This window comes from Neodiprion lecontei, chromosome 2, assembly GCF_021901455.1.
Source record: "Neodiprion lecontei isolate iyNeoLeco1 chromosome 2, iyNeoLeco1.1, whole genome shotgun sequence".
NCBI classification, from domain to species: Eukaryota; Metazoa; Arthropoda; class Insecta; order Hymenoptera; family Diprionidae; genus Neodiprion; species Neodiprion lecontei.
In genome coordinates, this window is record NC_060261.1 from 17,105,670 (window position 1) to 17,125,443 (window position 19,774).

Sequence of the window (19,774 nt, forward strand, 5' to 3'; positions counted from 1 at the left end):
ACGTATGCGCTCGCATTGCTTGGCAGTGTTGACTCTATACACTGCCTACTTTCCGTGCGCGTATACATCACACTGAGGTTAGCTGAAAAAACATCGGCAACATAGCGGCGGTACAAGTTGGACGATGACATATAATGAAGAATTTATTCAAGGAATGAACGGAATATATAGATATGTAAATACATTTTTTCAACGGCGTATACAATATAAACCTACTCATCCTGTCCAAGGAGTACCTATTGATTCAAGACTATTGGAAACAAACAAATTCCATTATAAACAGCTACAAACGGAATCAACACTACCACAAATGACGACAAACGAAACAAAGTTACTACAAACGTAAAAAACAAAACAAGGTTATTGAAAGCGAACAAAATTGTACTAAAATCAACTACAAACGATTCTGAAGCGAGTCGAACGATTTTAGTAAATTTTGGAGGAACAACAAACGAAAAAAATGGTACTAGATTCAACTACAGACGATTCTGAAGCGAGTAGGACGTTTGTAGTAAATTTTGAAGGAATTCCAAACGAAAAAAATTGTACTACAAACAACTACAAAAGATTTCGAAACATTAGTTGGCAGCAGGGCCACAGAAATTCGAGCTAAAAAAAAAAAAACATATTTTTCTTCCCTTTTACTACAAACAAAAATATCTTCACTGCAATCAACTACAAACGATTCTGTACGGAAAACTACCGACAAATTCGATTTTTTTCAAAATGGGGTGACATTTTTTTTTTTATTCTCTTAAATTTATTAATTTATTCATTTATTCATTTTACTGCTGGAAGTAGATTCTATCGAGGTGTGTTGCACCTGTGCATTTCAACCCCTTATGTTTTATTTTTGGCGCTACTACAAACGAAATCATTGTTACTACAAACAACTACCTACAAAAACCTACAAGGATCAACAAAAAATGATTGAGTTTTTTTAAGTCGGGTGCTAGGTTCACATAGGTATGATATTGTTTCAATCGAGTGGACGAATTCTGAAACGTAAAAAAAACGCACGAGGATGAGGCTTAAGAATTGGTAGAACAAGACGAAAGGACTCATGTTATATGCAAGGAATAGTTGATAGATGATTTAATTCAGAAAATCACCATTGATTGTGATCTCGCGATCAGGCGGAACAGTGATTGTGTGAAAACATTTGAAACAGGTATTATGGCTACCTTTCACCACATCATTTTAAATGACGAGTCGCTGCTGCATAATGATTTTCTGATACAAAGCGATTCTCGATAGCAAGAAACGAAAGAATGGAACATATTGAATAGTCATCTCCATGGAGCAACTCTTCATCAAGATGTTGCTAAAGCTATCCAACTGATTTTCGGAAAAATTCCGGAAATTTATTGCAACGCTGCGTCAGAAGATATGCTACCAACATGCAAACCATGGTGATAATAACATCGTCTGGCGGATAACACCCAAATCAGATCACAGTGGCACGAATTTCGTTAACATTGCTGCTACTATTGGCCCAAGGCGTATGGCATTTACCGACCAGGGTGTTCATATTCGATTTGATTGACGAAGACTCCCCTTTATCGCGTAACGCCACCGTACACACAAGTCGTACACATTCTGACCATCACACATCGCAGTTTCCTCAAGAATAGATACTATTGAAATGTTCATTGTTGGGTAAGAATTTAGAAGATATAGAAAACACGAAAATATCCTTGACAAATTGAGTCTTTAGCTGTGCTATCGTTTTCATCAATATTTCGAAGTCTTATCATGATGAATGAAAAGCTACCAAATAGTATGTTTCGCACCTACATTATGACGAGTAGGATACGAATTTCGAGCATGAAAGTAGGATCACAAAAAGGAAATTCATTCTTTAGAGGATGCTATATTCAGTCGTTACAGATTGCGTTATATGTCACACATTTTGAATATTATCAAAACCTACGCATCACTGCTGTGAAAATGCTGTAATGAACGCAATTCTACATACAATGCCGAATACAAACATCTAAAAAAAAAGTACCCTCAAGCACTAATAATGACGAGAAATGTATTTCTGTAAGCGAAATACTACTAATTATTGGAATAAATTTCCTAGCCGCATTCTCGCAATATACGGAAAAGTATCTGTTTATTTTTGTTCGACATTGCATGCAGAATTTCGATGATTTTGGCATTTTTACAGGAATACCGCGTTTGATTGGTCGATAAATATTGACGGTACAATTTTACGGTAGAATTTTCTAGCGGTGGCATATTAGTGGATGAACCCGATGGTTTCTGCCTCTGCCGTACTTCTTTCCAAGTTGGCCCAAAATTGCATTCGCTCTGTTGCGAAGAAATGTTTAACCTCCAGCGTGGTTTCGGATCTGTCCCCTATCTGTAGGAAATTGTCCTTTTTCGAGTACGGCTCCCACGTTGTATTTCCACGAAAAAACGAAGTTGAAGGTTTACTGAAAATGCATGCTATGGTTGTGAATCATATGTATCATCAGATAATCTCATTATTGAAAAAAACCTACCCGTGAGTCGCAAAAGATGTCCACAATTGCACCATAATTTCCCTCATTTGTAGATCTTTTTCATTTGGGGTTTTGTTGAGAGCTAACATCATATTGTAGTCTACAATTGGAAAAATGTAACCAACGTCATCCGTGTGTGCTACTCCGTAGTCGTTCAAAGTGTTGCCGGAAACGTAAGTGTTACTCCAGGTGCCCCGATATCTGAAGGCGTAGAAATATTGGGGATTTACTGCCACTGCATGCTGGTGTAACAGGGAGGAGTACATCGGATAGGTGAACGAAGCGTCACCGATGAGTAACGTCAAGTTAGTCAGCAACTGCAAGAGAAGGGATTCATAAATGGCGCATCACCTAAGCACTCAATTCTTTAGTTGGCACGATACGGATAATTAAAAAACATTTCAAGTCAACGATCATCAGAACTGATACGACAAAAACTTTTTTTCACCCACAAGTATCACATACAGCCTGTAGTTTTTTGTGAAATCAACTATTTTCGATTAATTTCTGCTAAACGACGCTACTGGAATACAATTTTCAATTGGGAGACTGATAAGGTATAAGCTCCTGATATAATCTGCGCGTACAGTATTAATTTCACATTATGGTAGAAATCATTCGTTCAGGTCAAAAGATGACTGCAGCGACCAAACTCCATAATTGTGCCAACTATCGGTGAATTTCTGTCAAATATGTTAATGAATTTCGTGATCAGTTTTCAGGTGTTTAAATTTTTCAGCGACATCATATGACTGGGAAATATAACCACTGGAACTCTTTAGTTTGAAAACATTCATGACTTTCAGCCCTTCTACATAACTGGATATGCATACAGTACGAAAGCTTATTTCATTCGAATCGTTAGATTTGAATATCTTATCACTCACCTCACTTCTATTCATTGTTTGAATGTTATTGAAGTAGTACGACTTAGCCGCCTTGACCCAAGCGGCTTCAGAGTCCGGTTGATACGACCAGTACAACATAATCGGCAGCAAATAATCAAAGTTTTCCAGAAACTCTACAAGCCGATCCGCATTTTCATACATCGCTGATGAAATAAGTAAGATGATTGAATAATTAAACAAATGCGAGAGTCATAAAAGACTATTATCACAGAGCGAGAACCTGACAAATTTTCAAAGCCTCAAAGTCATGCCTCAACTTTCTGTTCATCTGATGTACAGAATAATGTATATGTATACATATACATCATATATATATATACATATATATATATATACATATATACATATATATATATATGTGTGTATGTATGTATGCATCATCAGCCGTATGGGATCCGACAATGTCACACCACTTTTCAATTTCCATCAGCTATCTTAACGTAAGAGGAGTATTGGTTTCGGTCCAAAATAATTCTCTGCAACTTCAACTGATCTTTACGTTTCTGGGCCTTTGGTATCGGAAAAATAGATTGTTTGAAAGTTGTTGATCCATCTGTCGGTCTGTCTCGAAAAGCTTCAGCGATCATCTCAAAAATGATTTCACGAGAAAATCTGAAATTTACAGGCCTTTGCATTTAAATGATGGGCTTGACAATTGTCGTATCTCGTTCTCTTTCTTTAGTAGGCCGTGTTCAAATCTTCACGTCGCAACACCACGTGATAAACAAGGAGGTCCGTCAACGCATGGTCGGATGTGCTTTAATGAGTTTCATTTTAAAATTGAATAACTTGTTCAATTTGCAACATTTCTACAAAGCATAAACAGTAAACACTTTACTATCCAACTCGTGTACGGACTATCGATCTAAGTAAGCAATACGAATCGACTTATACAAAGATTATAGAACGTTTGAATGGAATTACCAGAAACCGAATGAAATGCTTCAACGGAACACAATTGTACGAGAAATGCAGAAAACATTTCACTCAGAAAATAAATATCTAATGACAAAAATGATGATCATACTTAATGGTACGTCTATTGATTGAATTGATTTGCCGAGGCGATAAAAGGTACGGAGAAAAATGCAGTAATGGACCGCAGTAGTCAGCCCCTCAATAGTCGACGACTTTCCTCTTGCATACGTTCTCCTTATACAGTACAGATTTCCCCGACACCCTGCTCAGTCGCGCGACTAGAAATATGCGCAAAACTGAGTTTCGTAGCCGTCACACTTTCCATCGAACGAAATATGTAGGGAAATTGCTCAAGATCTGATTGGAACATTATTTATTCTAAGAGTACGATAAAAAAATATCATCGAAGTAAGTAGTTTTTAACGTAAAATCATAATTATACATTTACTTTACAGTTGAAAATCACATATTCAGTTATATCCATTGGGTTAAATTGAATGAAACTTTTTCCGTTCGTTAAGGAAGTTTCATATCTCGTAAATTGATTTTAAGCGAGTGAATATCGTTTCCAATAACTGCACACTTTCCAAAAGCTTTTGTTTTATATAGATTTTTGTCATTTCAAGAATTACTCGCTATTCTATGGGTTGTATACCCATAAGTGACGTTACGTTAGGCCGCAAGTACATAATTTGGCAAGCATTATCAATGCTAGTTCAGAGATCGATTGTTGGATGAGAAGGAGCATACATTGTCGAGGAGAAGAAGGTATCTCACAGGTGATCCATGTTTCTCTTTTACGTTGGGTGGGAAAACCTCTCTATAACACACTTGGAAAAGATCTCGGTCCATCCAGGCATTTCTTTGACTCTTATAAATCACAGATAGATTTGTAAGGTTTTTGAAACACCGAGGTTTTTTTTAAATCTTTCAATGAATGAAAGAGGAATTTTATGGGATCCACTTGCATCAGCGCATACCATTATAGTAAAACGATCCTTTATCACCTCATGCCCTAGATCATCGTACAGTGGGACGAAGTCCTTGGAAAGCGAAGTAAATCTCGAAAAATGAAAATCCGCTTTAGTGAATTTTGACTCAAGCGTCAGGTAGAGCAATAATTAGTGCATTCAAACCCCGAAAACAGAAGGCGTATCCTCTATACCTGGCTCGCAACTTTAGTTCAAAGTTGACCGTCATTGACGGTGCACGTATTGCGCGAGAATACAAAGCAGAAGCACTAAACTTCAAAATTTCATATTTCAAGTGCGAATTGTGCGATTTCAAATTTTCAAGATGGATTCGACTCCTGGAAGTGTGTAAAACATATTTCTGTATTAGTTCAGTCAAGAATTGATGTTCAACAACTCAAAATACGACCACAATCGGTGCTCTCGTGAAAACGATATGATTCTATAGACCTCAATTTTCAAACAGATGACACGTACCATTTTCTACCATATTCTTCAACGATCCAAGTTCAGAGTTATTGGTTATAGGCTATTAGCTTACGAAATCCATAAGAATCGCCCGCTCCGACCTGCTCCTTTGGCTGTAATGATTTTTGTTCGTAAGTCGCGTATAGTATGAGCGGGTACGCAGCGCGACGCGGCAAATTTCACAGTACGTACAATAGGAGACTAAAACCGGTCCTATCATATACCGAGACTTCATAACAAACTAGCATGGTTATTTCAGATTCACATTGTTTATAAGAAATGTCTTTAATAATTTATGTTCAAGATTCCACGAGAAGTAGCATATGTATTATTGTCTTATCTGTCATAAATCATATGAATCAGTATTACGTTTTCGTGTTTTTGTGTCCTCAATATCAGAGAACAATCTCCTAGATGAAACGAAATCGCTTCAGAAAAATTTAATTTATTCAACGACTTATATCTTGTCTCAGTTATTATAGTTTACGTTGAATATTTGAAGTTTTGATATGCAAATCAGATTCGAATTCTCTGCGGCTTTGTTGCAGGACCTAGTGGGAAAAATATTACTCTATACACGAAAGATAGCATTTGAAGGACGGGACTACCCGCTGCGTTGGAACACCTTAAATTGAAATTTTTCGAGAAGAACGGAAATTCGGTGCTTATACCTAATCATATGAGGCTGTCCTTTTCAGTTTTTGTTAACAAAATGAGAACAATGTGGAAATCGGTTTGTAGGGAAGAAAATACGTTTTGCAAGAAATATGAGTCGTGGCTTGATGTGTCCTTTCCTGTAGCTGCTAATTCCCAGAACACACCGACCAATAAGGGTGGTCACCCATCGAAAGACTTTTAGTCCGTAAGTCAAAGATAGAAACGGAAGAGACCCGAAGAAATCCGTGAAACGTTGACTACGAACAAGTTATCAACTACTGTTCGAATGAACCTTTGCTCCTCGAATTGTGATGGATGCAACACTGACAAGTCTAACGAAAGCTTCGAGGTATCGAAAGGCTCTGGGAAACAACACCCAAAATTACATTATCCGCAGATGCTGCACTTTCCTATCTGGTGGACCGCAGAATGTCGAATAATGACTACCAAGAACTGAGATCTCTGAACATTCGACAGCACTTCCGTATGCGTCCCAATTCTGAAGTGGCATGTCAAAATCTGGACATCACACATATACGTTCACACATATACGTGTGGTGTCTATCATCGTGAGGCTGCGAGAATGGTCAGTCGGTCAGTATTCATCAAATCATCAACATCTATCATAAGTGTAACGACCGTATAAGACTCAAGACAGAATTTCAATTATTTATTTATTTGTTCTTTTTTTGTAATATTTGCGAACCCTGTTGGGAAAGCTACAAAATTCTGACACCAATGATCAGATTGATTAAAATAAACATTATATAAGGACTGACGAATCAATAGAACGGAAAAACATCTATTTTTATCGTACGACGCCTCCAAAAGATAAGCGTTATTCCTAAGTATTTATTATTATTTTATTTTATTTCATCTTCTATCACGATTCCTGGCCAATTTTTATCTGTCTAACCATTCATATCATTACAAGATGTCCTTCCCTATGATGCCTTTATAACACTTGGCTTGGCAAAACAAGAAATTCGCTACAGGCAGAAGCTAAAAAAGTGTGTTATCCACCCCGTACGGCTATTAGTATTGAAGAGATCAAAGCAGAGTTATATTACAGGCTTTACTAAACCATACAGATCAGCGTATTATATTATTTCGACGTGAAGTTATTTCGAGTATTGCTGACGAAAGTGATAAGCAGATGTTCCTTGTTCGCAAGTGGGGCTACGATCGAAACTCTGGACAAAGTGTACATATAAACAAAAGTTTCAAGATGACAACACGTCGGATTCAACTGTGTTTTTGCTTCAGCTGTGCCAATACAACTCGTGTCTGGCGATGAAAAAACGGATGCAAAATTGTGACTTGCATACCGCTAAGGTTACAGTTTTTGAACGAAAATACAAAATTGACTGTAAACGAAGAACGCTACATCGAAAATCAGATAAACACGCTTGTTGTTTACGAAACAATACTAAATCAGAACGAACTCTTGGTTAAATTTAAAATGATGTTAACGATGATAGAGGGGAAGGTTTGCAATTCGCTGACATTTACCGCGATGCACAAACTTCCAGTTCATGGTCCACAAATAATAGCTCATGCATTATTGCCGATCCGCCAACTATCGGAAGATGCTTAAGAAGCTAAAAACAAAGACATCAATAGTATTGGAAAAGATTCATCACGAAAGTGTTCGAGATCCGAAACAATGGAAGATATTTTCAATCGGCTTATGGTAACATCTGATCCGTACATTTCGAGTGTACGGGTACTTGGGGACAATGAATCTGAGACGGCCAATTTTTTACACTAGACAGTTATATTGGCAACATAGAGAAAACTACAGCGCCATAGTCAGCCAAACGCGAAACAAACTCAATCTCAATAAACATGACATAACCCATGACCGTCGAATATAACCCTAGAATACCGCGGGGATAATAACTTGTTAGATTGACACGTATTCTAAGGTTAGATTCAACGGGCATGGGTTACGTTATGTTTATGAGATTGAGTTTGTTTCGCACTCGACCGTCTATGGCGCTGTAGGTTTCTCTGTGTTGCCAACATAAATGTCTAGTGTAACAAATTAGCCTTCTCAGATTCATTGTCCCCAAATGTACATTACCCCAGAAAAAAATATTCAGTTTATCTGTGGAAACTGTAGAATCGTTAATCTCACCTACAATATGTCAATCTACTGCAGAAAATGATTCTGAATTTGACGAATCCGATGAGGTAATTGTATTCCATTGATTTGTTTTGTGATATTTGAAACTTTTGACGATGCTTTTGCTCAAATGCTTTTTTACGTTTCTATACATAAGTTTTTTAAAGTATTGATGTGTGGATCTCATATAATATAGGTGAATATTATTCCGTTGTTTGTCAAATTTAAGCCACGTGACATTCGTCGTCTTCTTGTCGAGTAAAATTTGGGCAAATGTTTGCCTTGAATGCATAATCAATGACCTCAAAAACCCATGTACAACTACTATCTTCGAAATCTGACATCATTGTTGTTTGAATCGAAGTTCATTTTAAGTTGACTCTCCTTTTTCGGGATTTCGTCCCACTGTGAATCAAAGACTCTAAATGCCGTGAAGTTTCTTAGAACGATCGAGCATACCGTTACTCGCCTTAAACTTAGATGCTGCACCAGAAATTTCTTGGTGATATGTTGAAACATTTTCGACTCAAATCGCCTATGAGAGAGGTTCGCCTAAGGTTCTCTGTTACACAAACCATCTGTAAATTACCTTTTCAAAACCACTACCTTCGACGTTTGTGATTTTCTTCTTCTTCGTACTTTCGTGCTGGTCTTGAAGTATACTGAATTATGTTTTCTTTATTTTTCCTAATTTTCGTTTGAGTCTATCTTTCGATACCATAATCATGCGTAAGCCTATGGCCCGACTCACCGGTATTCAACCAATTGATAATAATTGGTACTTTCTCATCAATGGTTAGCCTTTTTTTATTTTCCTGTCTTGCCTCGCTCATTATCCAAGTACAGAAGTTTTTAATAAACTGGAATTATAATTTTAAGGTAGTACCGTGATAAATCACTTTTCTTACAATATCTTTCAATTTTTGAATACACATAATTTGAAGTGTCCTTTATACGTAGGAATTGTTTTTAATAGTCCTTGCGGTACTAAATTTTGCAATATTAGCGATCAAAGGTCGTACAATTTACATGTATTCCCTATCCCGACCGTAGTTAGAGTGAGCATTTTATTTAATAACAGCCATACTTTTCCTAGAATTTTTTTTTAAACCTGAGAATTATTAATTGAGGATATAACAAGTAATTTTTTTCAAAAAAAACATAAACAAGCAGTATTCATTTTTTTTGTAAATAATTCTTAAAGTTTGTTGCTTTTAATGATTTTCAAACTTTCTCTCATAACCTGACCCGTGAGAAATAGTGACTTGGCAACGTTGCCCTACGCGGGAAGTTTAAAATGCCATAAAGGCCCAACGAATTGAAATAAATGTCTAAATTTAATCGAGAAGTCATTGTGTATTATTTTCAGTCTCCAATAACTAACCTCAAATTGATTTCATAATAATACATTTCTCTACAACACATGCTTGAGGGGCAAGAGATACTGAGTTAGAATGCAACGTTGCCAAGTCAGACAAAAGACGCAATGGGAAAATTTTTATACTTCTGCGCATGTGAGAGGAGGCGCAAAGGTGTACTGTATCTCAACTACTTTTTACTTTAGTTATAATGTTTTATACAGGGGATATTTCTCTGGAAGTTGAGGACTGCTGCTATCACGGTACTACCTTAAGCAGAAAGTTCCGATGTTCAGAACGTGACGTCACCCAAAATTTTTTTTCCCTTGACGCAATTGATCTATAGTACTCGTCGACGACGAAAATCAGCTAGCCGGATTCCCCAGTCCGGAAACAACCGCGCAGTAGAGAGGACGTATGAAAATCGTGCTCCGCAGATTTCGAGTACCAAGTGCTCCATCTCCTGGATCTTGTGCTCCAGGTCCGCTACATCGTGAAACTCGACTTCCAGGACAAGCGCTCCATAGTTCTGACTGTCCAGGTCCTACACCTAGTAACTTTTGACCCAAATGAGTAGGACAATATTTTGCTGCTTGCAGACCTAACCGGACTCCGTTCCCGATGACAAATCCATATGCACGAAATAAAAATGCGGTATCAATAAATATCCAAGAATAGTCATATTTATCGTGTTCATTTTTGGTACAGTTTAACGTCGTCGTTTATGGATAGAGTGGTAATGTTGGGTGTGAAAGTCAATGTCGAAATAAACTGTTATTCATAATAAACCGTTGTTTATGTCATCACGTTGAATTTTTTTTATTGACTTTCCTCACTCAATTTAAAGGCATACTGACTCAGATGATTTTCGATGTATACGATCCATTGCACAATTATAGGTTCTTACGTACATTTAGACATTGTATCGTCCGAATATTCAAAAACTCAATCAAAACGCGTACCGAATTGAGTTAACGATTCTAGCAAGAGCACGAGCATAACGCCAATGATGATTTCGTATATATATTGTGACAATATATTTTCTCAACATTCGATATCCACTAACAACGTTATTAACTAGATGCCACGATTCACTATGTAAATTATTGTACATGTATATTACGATACGTACGAGCAGAATTATCAGGTAGTGAGTTATGTTTTAATAATCTACCAATGTACGCTAAACTACTGACAGTGGCATCACACCAGATAGTTTGATCCATTCAGTGCAACTGTAAAAATTTTTTTCAATTTGTGTGAGTGGTAACCAATCTATAATTTTTTTTTCAAGATATTGAAAAAATAAAAAGTCGCTCCACTTTTTGCTAGTATAAGGCATCACTTGCTTAAGTTTCATTGCGATCGCTTCAGCGGTGTGAAAGTTTTGGCTCCCCGTGTTCTCGAGATGTACAGCGCTTCTTTGAAAGCACCTTAAAGGTGCCGATGGGTTGACTACTGCGGGCAAGTACTGTACTGTTTTTACGGCTTATTTTCTGCCATTCTGTTCACTTTCTGGGTTTTTCTATCAAAATCAGCCGTGATATACTCATAGTTCGCGGTGAAATGATCAAACCAAAAGAATTTGCATTCACTTGCCTATAGTGATCGCTATACCTTCGTTTTCAACGACACCCATGATACAAGGTAAATCACGAATCTGACCAGCTCTCACTATATTTGCAGGGCTAGTTGTTAAAAAAGCCCCCCTGACATCTGGCTCATCAGTACAAGCCCATGTGATGAATGGTTGATGATGACACACGTAAAACCCTGTAAACATGGTGGTAATATCCAAAACATTTTTGTTACGCAGACACCTGACGAGGGAATCCGAAGTGTCATTCAAACAGCCAACGTAATCGCCGAGTTCAAATGCGCGCTTTGCATAGACAGCCCTGGGTCTGTAGGCCCATTCCACAAGGCCAGATCCGCTTTGCATGATGAACTTGTGAAAGAGCCCTGTAATGACGTGAATTGATTACGCCATGTTGCAGCATTTGATTATAACTAAGTTCATCAACTCATCGATGGAAAAAATTTTTTTCAGTACGTCGTACTTGTTGTAAAGATAGAATACGTTCTCCCGATTATTGTAAATATATCAGTCATCCCGTTAAAAGATTTCAATAAACATCAATCAAGTCTATTGCATATTACCTCAAGCCTTGGTTGACTTCAATCTGAATTCCATCTTACCAATTGTCAATTTCGAAAGCGTCAGAAGATGAACGCAAGAGCTTCCTGAGCTGTGGCCGAATAACGTCACTTGATCAGGGTCACCATGAAAGTGTCTGATGTTACGCTGCACCCATTCGAGCGCAAGGACCTGGTCTTTCAGGCCCCAATTTCCGGAAGCCACTTCGTCGCCAGTGCTCAAGAACCCCAAAACACCCAAACGATAGTTGAAGGTCACGAGAACTACATCTTGGTTCAAAAGGTACTTCGGGCTGTACACCGATGAATTAGCGGACCCCGTCATGAACCTCCCACCGAAAACGTATACCATTACCGGAACTAGCGCGGAGTCCTTACCGTCACTTATCTGTATTTATAGAATCCTGAGTCAAATCCAGCTATGTTTGCTGTACAAGACTTCTGATTTTGAACTCATGGTTCTATTTTCGCACAGTAACCGGCTTGCCTGCATATAAGCAAGCCTTACTACATGAGAATAATTACCTGCGGTGTGAACACGTTTAGGTTTAGACAATCTTCGTCTCCAAGGAAAGTGATATAGTCTGTGCTACTTATTTGGGGGCAGAAGTTTCCGTCGGCAGTAGCGTTTCGGATTCCTTCCCAACCACCCGCCGGCACGGGGTTCGCGAATCTGCCGTACAAAGAGAACTTTTGTTATCGGATTCATGACGAGAGTTGACGAAGGCTGCGACTTCTTCAGTTGAAACATTTCAACCGATGGTATGTCTGCTTCTCGCAAGACCTTGCTATTTTGAATGTTGATCTTATATATTCATCATTGATATTCATTTACCCATAGAATTCTTATCGCCTAATCAGCAGGTTTAAAATTGGGTCTAACAGTCGGTTACTCTGAGCCGCACCTTGCTTACCTTCATATCAAGATTTGTATCTGACCTGTTGTGAACCCGATGAAATCGTGCAACTCTAGTCCTTCGAATTAATTTCCGTTCGTAACCATCTGATCCATTTTAACAAACAAACCCGTCCACTAGTTGGAAATAAATGAATATTTAGTTTCACATAGTTCGACTGACAAACGCCAGATAAGATTACATAGAAACAGAGTTAGGTTTGTCAGTGTTGTATAGACATTGTGAGTGTTATGTCACGCACTTACAGAAATGGAAGGAACTGCAAACTTTGTTTATTGAAGTATATCTACTTCTTTTGATAACTTTCTTGTTTGCACGAACACTGTGTTTTCAAGTGTACGCGAGTGTTCAATAACATTTTTGTAATTATAATTATTACAGTGTTTTCGAAAGTATACAGACTCAATTGAATAGTCGAAAGAAACGGTCAAAGAATGATTCTTCAAATGATGATCTTGCTATAAATCAAAAATGCGCCTAATCAACTGTTCTCTATACAGTGAAACTTGCCAATACCGGACATCTTCGGGACGAAAAATGTTGTCTATTACTGAATAGTGTATGCTATTCAGAACAATATTAACGTCTGAATTATACTTCTGGGGACGTTTAGAGTGTCCGTTTTAAAGAGGAATCCGTTGTTGGGAGGTGTCGTTAAGGGGGGAGACCCAGTTAGCATTTTGAAAAAATCGTTTTTATCCATTTTCTAAAATAACAATATTTCAAGAGTATTTTCCGAATAATGACATGCAAATCGGACCGTTATTCGCAAAGATGTATAACTTCGAAGGGCGCCGTGTCTGACAAAGCAAACCGGCGCTCCCTCGAAAATACTCGAGAGGCACCGGTAGCTCGTCGTCAACGAAAAACTGCTGCAGGTGCAGCTAACAAAGCGGAGAACGGCGCAGTATGTGGCCCAGGAACAGACGATCCAATGTAAGTTATAAAATAAATTTTTTATCTGCATACAAATCGTACCCAAAACTTGGAACGCGTTTTTCTCGAAGCCATGTTTTCGAAGTCGGTGATCACTGTAACTCGAGAACGGCTTTACTGATCGGTTTGAAATTTTTTTTACTTCTTTTATACATGATTGTCTTCCGGACGAAAGAAGGATTTCTTTTTTTGACAATCATTTTTTTTTTTTATAGTGAAAAATGTGAGCGAAATTTAGGTCAAAACGACACTTTTGACTTTCAAGGTCCGCCATTTTGTGAAAAATTGAAATTTTTCAAAACCCTTCGTTCATCCGGAGCATTATATCATTAACCGAAGATCCCGCCCCCCTCTTTTGTTGTATTCAGATGATCCATTGCTGCGCGGGAGTGATCACCGCAACTACCTCTTTTTTTTTGCAAACGTCCCGGCCATTGCCTCCTATCGGCTTATTTTATAATATTTGTCTTTGAAAAAATTGTCATATGTACTTTAAGTACATATCTTACATATGAAAAAACTGTTGTTATAAATTATCTTGTCGTTTGGCCAAAAAAAATTCGGAAAAAAGCCTTTTTTTGGACGTTCCAACTGGGTCTTCCCCTTAACAGAAGTTTTACATCCCAAGTGTACGTATGTACGTATGTATATATGTAACCAATTTCTTTGCCGGACGATATCTCGAGACCGAGTTACCGTATTCCGATGATTTTGGTCTCAGCGACGCGGCTTTTCCGAACTTAGAACTGCTATGATTTTGGCTTTTATCGGTTCGGTACTTTTTCAATTATTCCAGTAACAAAATTACAAAACGTCGAATAAAAATGATGATATCTTAAGATTGGGTGAATGGAATTAAATATAAATTGGTATCGTGAGGTTTTTGGATCGCTTATCACGAATCTAAGGTCAGATTTGCATAGTCCAGATTTGGTGAATTCAATAATCTGATATAAAACAAAAATCATTTGAATTTCGATGAAAATCGGTACTCGTAAATTTGTCAGGTGGCTGACCACGAATTTGAAGTCCGATTGTGAAATCGAAAAAAGTAATCCAATATGATGGCAAACATCTGAACAGATTCCGATTTTGGTAGAAATTGTTGGGCGAAGTTTTTTGGTTCACCGATAACAAATTCAAGGTTAGACTTCCAAACTTTGCAATGGTGGATCCATTATGGTGGATTAAAATTTTTAAAATTGTCATTTTTTCACGTAAAATAGTATCCGAGAGCTTTAAAAGCGTTGATAACGAATCTGATTTTGTAGCATGAAATTCGAATCACTCATTATTATTATTTTTTATCTACAAACTTAGAAGCTGCAGTGTGAGAACGGGTAGTTCGAGGGTTGGCTTATGGCCAGTCTGAAACTGATAGTTTTATGAATGAAGATTTAAAATTAAGATATTACGATATCAAAAATTCATCTCAAAAAAAAAAATTACTGAATTAGGATAATTCGTATGAATTTTTTCACACGAAAGTTTATGTAGCGTTTAGATCTTTTTACAATATTTCCATACATGTCTTGCTTTTAGACACATTCGGCCAATTTCAATGAATAATGGATCGTGTTGTTTCTGAACTAATTCTTTATAAATCTTTCAGTATGCATTCTCTTCAATGCTCGGTTTATAGATGTTTTCGTCAAAAGTTTTCACTTTATTTGTACTTCTGGGGCATATTATTTTTTATTCCAAGCTATTAAACGAACATTTTTTGTTATTATTTCACTGAATGCAATCTTTTTGTTAATGGAACTTTCCACCCATGCCAAATTCCTAAGTTTGTAGGTAGTTAAAAGTGCCACATCAGTTGCATTTACATGATGATTTCTATGATAAAAAACATCATGGAATCGGTAAGCACTAAATTTATGTACTTCACTTACCTCTTATTTCCTACCGGTGGTTGCGCATAAGGAATTCCCAGAAAGGCCGACACTTTTCGGCCATGGGTAGTGGTCATAATTTTTCCCCGCAGAGTCCCTTGGGGAATAGTCACTTCCGGTTGAGTAGTTCCACCGAGGTAACCGGCACTCGACGCGAAAAAAATGCTTAGCAATAGTGAGAGAAAAAGACACTCCGCCCCTGAATATGAAACCATTGTCGTCACACGTCGTTGTCCGATGAGAACAAACTCGAATCTGGCGAATCTTACTGGTGGGATTGTTTTATGGCTTCGAACTGTTTGTCCATCGCTAACGAGTTCGACATGCCAATCGTCAAACATGATATTCAAGTTGTCCAACGACCGTCGCGCAAACAAAATAACACACCAGCACCGTAATGATCAAGAGTATTATGAACATATTTGTTTTGATCATTTGTCTCGGTATCACTTGAAAATGCATTGCGTTAAACCACCTTAGTTATTGATACTTACTCCTCATTTCACATTTCAGACTTCACACCGACAATAAGTGCAAATACTCGAGTCTGATACAGCCAACTGAATTTCCAATGGTTTCGTATCGTCCAGCCCTTTACATAGTAAAGAAGTGTAAAGAAACTTTGTTGTTGATTATCGTTAAACTAATCACTGCCAGGCAGATTCTTAATCGCCGCATCACTACGAAATTCTTCTCATTGAAAAACCGCTTAGAGTCGCTTGACGCAGTATATATGGATCCAAATTTGTGAGTAAGTATGCATATCTTTTTTTATCCACGACGAATGAATTCATTCTGCAATCTCAATAACTCACCCAAAATAATTTATCGTCAGTCCATGTCATCAAGTACCTGCACAATCAATAAATTTGTTGAACACTTCTCAGTTATTTGAGATCCCATATTCTAAATAGAACTCTTACAATTAGATAATTTGTCTATATGATATGTACTATACATATTATGATATAATACATTAGATTGGATTGTGTAATAAACTCTTCATACATCATTTATCTATCGATTAGTGATCAGGTTACCTGTTCACTAATTGTTATCAGAAACCAACTTCGTCGAAAACGTATTTGAACTATCTGTTACATCATCCGATACAGCAGAAAGTCGTTACGATGTTCAATTTAGCGAATAGAGCGGTATTGCTATCTGATGAAGTCTTTCATGACAATAAACTGGAATTAGTACATCCCGTCCTGAGTATCAATAATTACCCGGATTTCCTCATTTCAAATCATATGTACCGGACTCTGAGAAAAGAGTCTTGTCATGATAAATAAATATATTTCTTTGACTATTTTCAGGAACCATTTTTTAACTGTTAAAAAACTTATTAACTTGTAATGAATATGTGTGCCGTTACAACTAGAACCAAAATTTCATAGTATTTGAATTAAATATAATATTCAACTCTTACTAAAATATGTCTATTATTGGAAAGATACTCTAAACTTGTGGCTGATAAAGCGAGATTTGGTTCAAATTTTTTTTTCTTTTATTCAAAAATTAGCACTAATTGTAAAAGGTTTCACACCATGTTATCCCAAATGAAGATTTTATTAACAGTTAACAAATCTTATTTGAGGATTCGAAGTTCATAAACTCACCAATCGCATGTTCCAAGCACGTTCTTTATATTTTGCACGCAGTTCGTAGGCCGAGCGGTTGATTTATAATAAAAGCCAGTGCGACAGTGCACCAGTAATGTTTTGGAGCTGATATTACAATCTTGAGGCTTATCCGAGCTTCTTCCAACATTTAAATGTTGTTGCAGTGTGTTCTTATTCATAAATTCCTGATCTGGATACGCGAATTTATGTTTGAGGTTAGGCGCGTAAAATGTAAGATTTATTTCCAACTCACACGGGGACATTCGGACGTTCCTCTCATCGATTTGATTCAAACGCACGGTCACGACACGTTCATGCCCCAAGAACGACTTGCGCTTTTCGTCCGTTCCAAAATGAGTTGGTTTGGTAAAACCGACAGCAACTGTATCCGTAGTACGGTAACGAGGCAATAAGTACGTAGTTTAACATCATTAAATAGGGTTTTCAATAAAACAGATTATTGATCAACTATTAAAAAATATTCCTTTGGCACCAATATTTAAGTAGTTTAACGTTGTATTCAATTGTTTCATATAACAGGATACTGCTTCCACAGCGCAGGCGTACATCCTAAGAATGACCAAAAATAATCGATTATTTTTTCCCGAACATTCGAGAATAAACGATTACTTTTCTTCTCAATTGGTTTTCGTTTTTTACACCCATGAACGACACAGTACGTTATTAATTTATGTGACTTAAGCATCTATTCTTTTCATTTTCTTACTTAAGTAGTATAACAAAGCCGGTTTTGGATAGAAACACCTTCTTTACCGACCAAGCCGACCAATCCGCCTACATGTGCATCCCAGACGCAAACCCTTGAAGGTTACCCCACTCTCGTAAGATTAAATGTGCTCTGCCGACCGCTCGTCGGTGAGAAAATCTCCCAAATGACCATGATCGTCGGTAAAAAATCCTCCAAATGACCATGATTGTCGGTAAAAATCTTCCAAATGACCATGATCGTTGGTAAAAAATGCCTGAAATTACCGTGGTGTTACTCCTTGTGGGATAAACTGTGCTCTTTGTCGGTAAAGAAAATCACGCTCATCGAGCGGGATCGATAACAGCATTACCGAGCGCACTCCGTGAATCCTCAGGCGTTCCAGCGGAACCCGTGGATCCTCGAACGTTCGACCGAGAATCCTGGCATGTGTCAGGTTTTGAGAGCTTCCAGAAGGTTCGAGAAGATTTTCACGGCCTTGAACGAGTCTAGACTGACAAACAATTCGTCCGACGTGTTTCGACTCGACGGTGAGCGGCATGCGGTCAAAGGATTTCGGTGCGACGTTGAATTCTGAAAGACCCGCTCTGGCCTTGAACGAATTTTAGACAAACAATTCTCGGAATCGTCCGACGAAAATAATACTCGGAATCGTCCGACGAGTTTCAACTTGACGGCGAACGGTCCGGGACCGTGAGAAAGAGCTTCTTTGACCCTGAAAGATTCTCGGAATCGTCCAACGAAAACAATACTCGGTATCGTCCGACGAGTTTTGACTTGACGGTGAGCGGCCTGCGGACAACGAATTGCGGTGCGACCTTGAATTCTGGAACGCTCTGAAATGAACTTTTAACTAGCAGGGCAGAGGTTCTGAATTAACGGTTGATATTGACGGTGCAAAATATTTTATTGAAAAAATCAACTTAAGATTACAGTTTTACATTAAATTCATAATGCTGATATATGGGTGTTCCTACTCAACGGTATCGTACCCATGCTTTACGTAATGAGAATGAATAACTGTTCGAGTAGATACCGATTGTCTTTTGTGTTTGAGTAAAAAATTTCGCAGTCACAATACGTTTCGAGTTGCACAGTTCGGACACAATATAGCATGATGCGTACAGTTTGAATTCGTGTCTAACATTTTATTTAATTTCTGCAACGACGGACAACCCAAATCCATCAAGTCAACGACTTCAACTTTTTCACCCAGAATTTTCTGCAGCCAACTTTTCTTCTCCAAACCTTTTATGTAAACTGTTGAAGCATTACGCAGCGACATACATTCCATGGTGAAGTCGAGCTTCTCGGAAGGTAAATCACCACCTTCCCAGGATAGTCCATGATAATTCCGTGACAGCCTCAAATTTTTGCTTTTGAATGGAGCAAGTGAATAATTCCAATCGTACGGAGGTTCGAAGAGAAAAATTGACGGGTTGGTATCTTCATCGAGTGACACAACTGCCAACTCTTTTGGTGTAAAACCGGGACCCGGTCTTCTGAATCCTTGTACGTCGACTATGAACTCCATCGTGAAAAATACTGAATCGATTGTCACAACGTTCAAGGTTTTTATACCAATTTTCTCACCCCACC

General features: G+C 37.8%; 2 protein-coding genes across 2 annotated transcripts in view; one reads left to right on the top strand and one right to left on the bottom strand.

The window, feature by feature from the left end:
- The window catches only part of LOC107221709 (flotillin-2), a 533,503-nt gene that overhangs the window by 381,908 nt on the left and 131,821 nt on the right, over nucleotides 1–19,774 (top strand). The window lies entirely within an intron of this gene.
- On the bottom strand, nucleotides 1,828–16,059 carry LOC107216617 (esterase E4-like). Its single transcript, XM_046731125.1, has 7 exons — nucleotides 15,824–16,059; nucleotides 12,601–12,748; nucleotides 12,118–12,463; nucleotides 11,518–11,880; nucleotides 3,398–3,561; nucleotides 2,511–2,827; nucleotides 1,828–2,441 (listed from the first exon to the last, which is right to left on the bottom strand). Exons 1-7 carry the CDS (start codon nucleotides 16,036–16,038, stop codon nucleotides 2,246–2,248), a joined length of 1,749 nt encoding a protein of 582 aa, XP_046587081.1. The 5' UTR covers nucleotides 16,039–16,059; the 3' UTR covers nucleotides 1,828–2,245.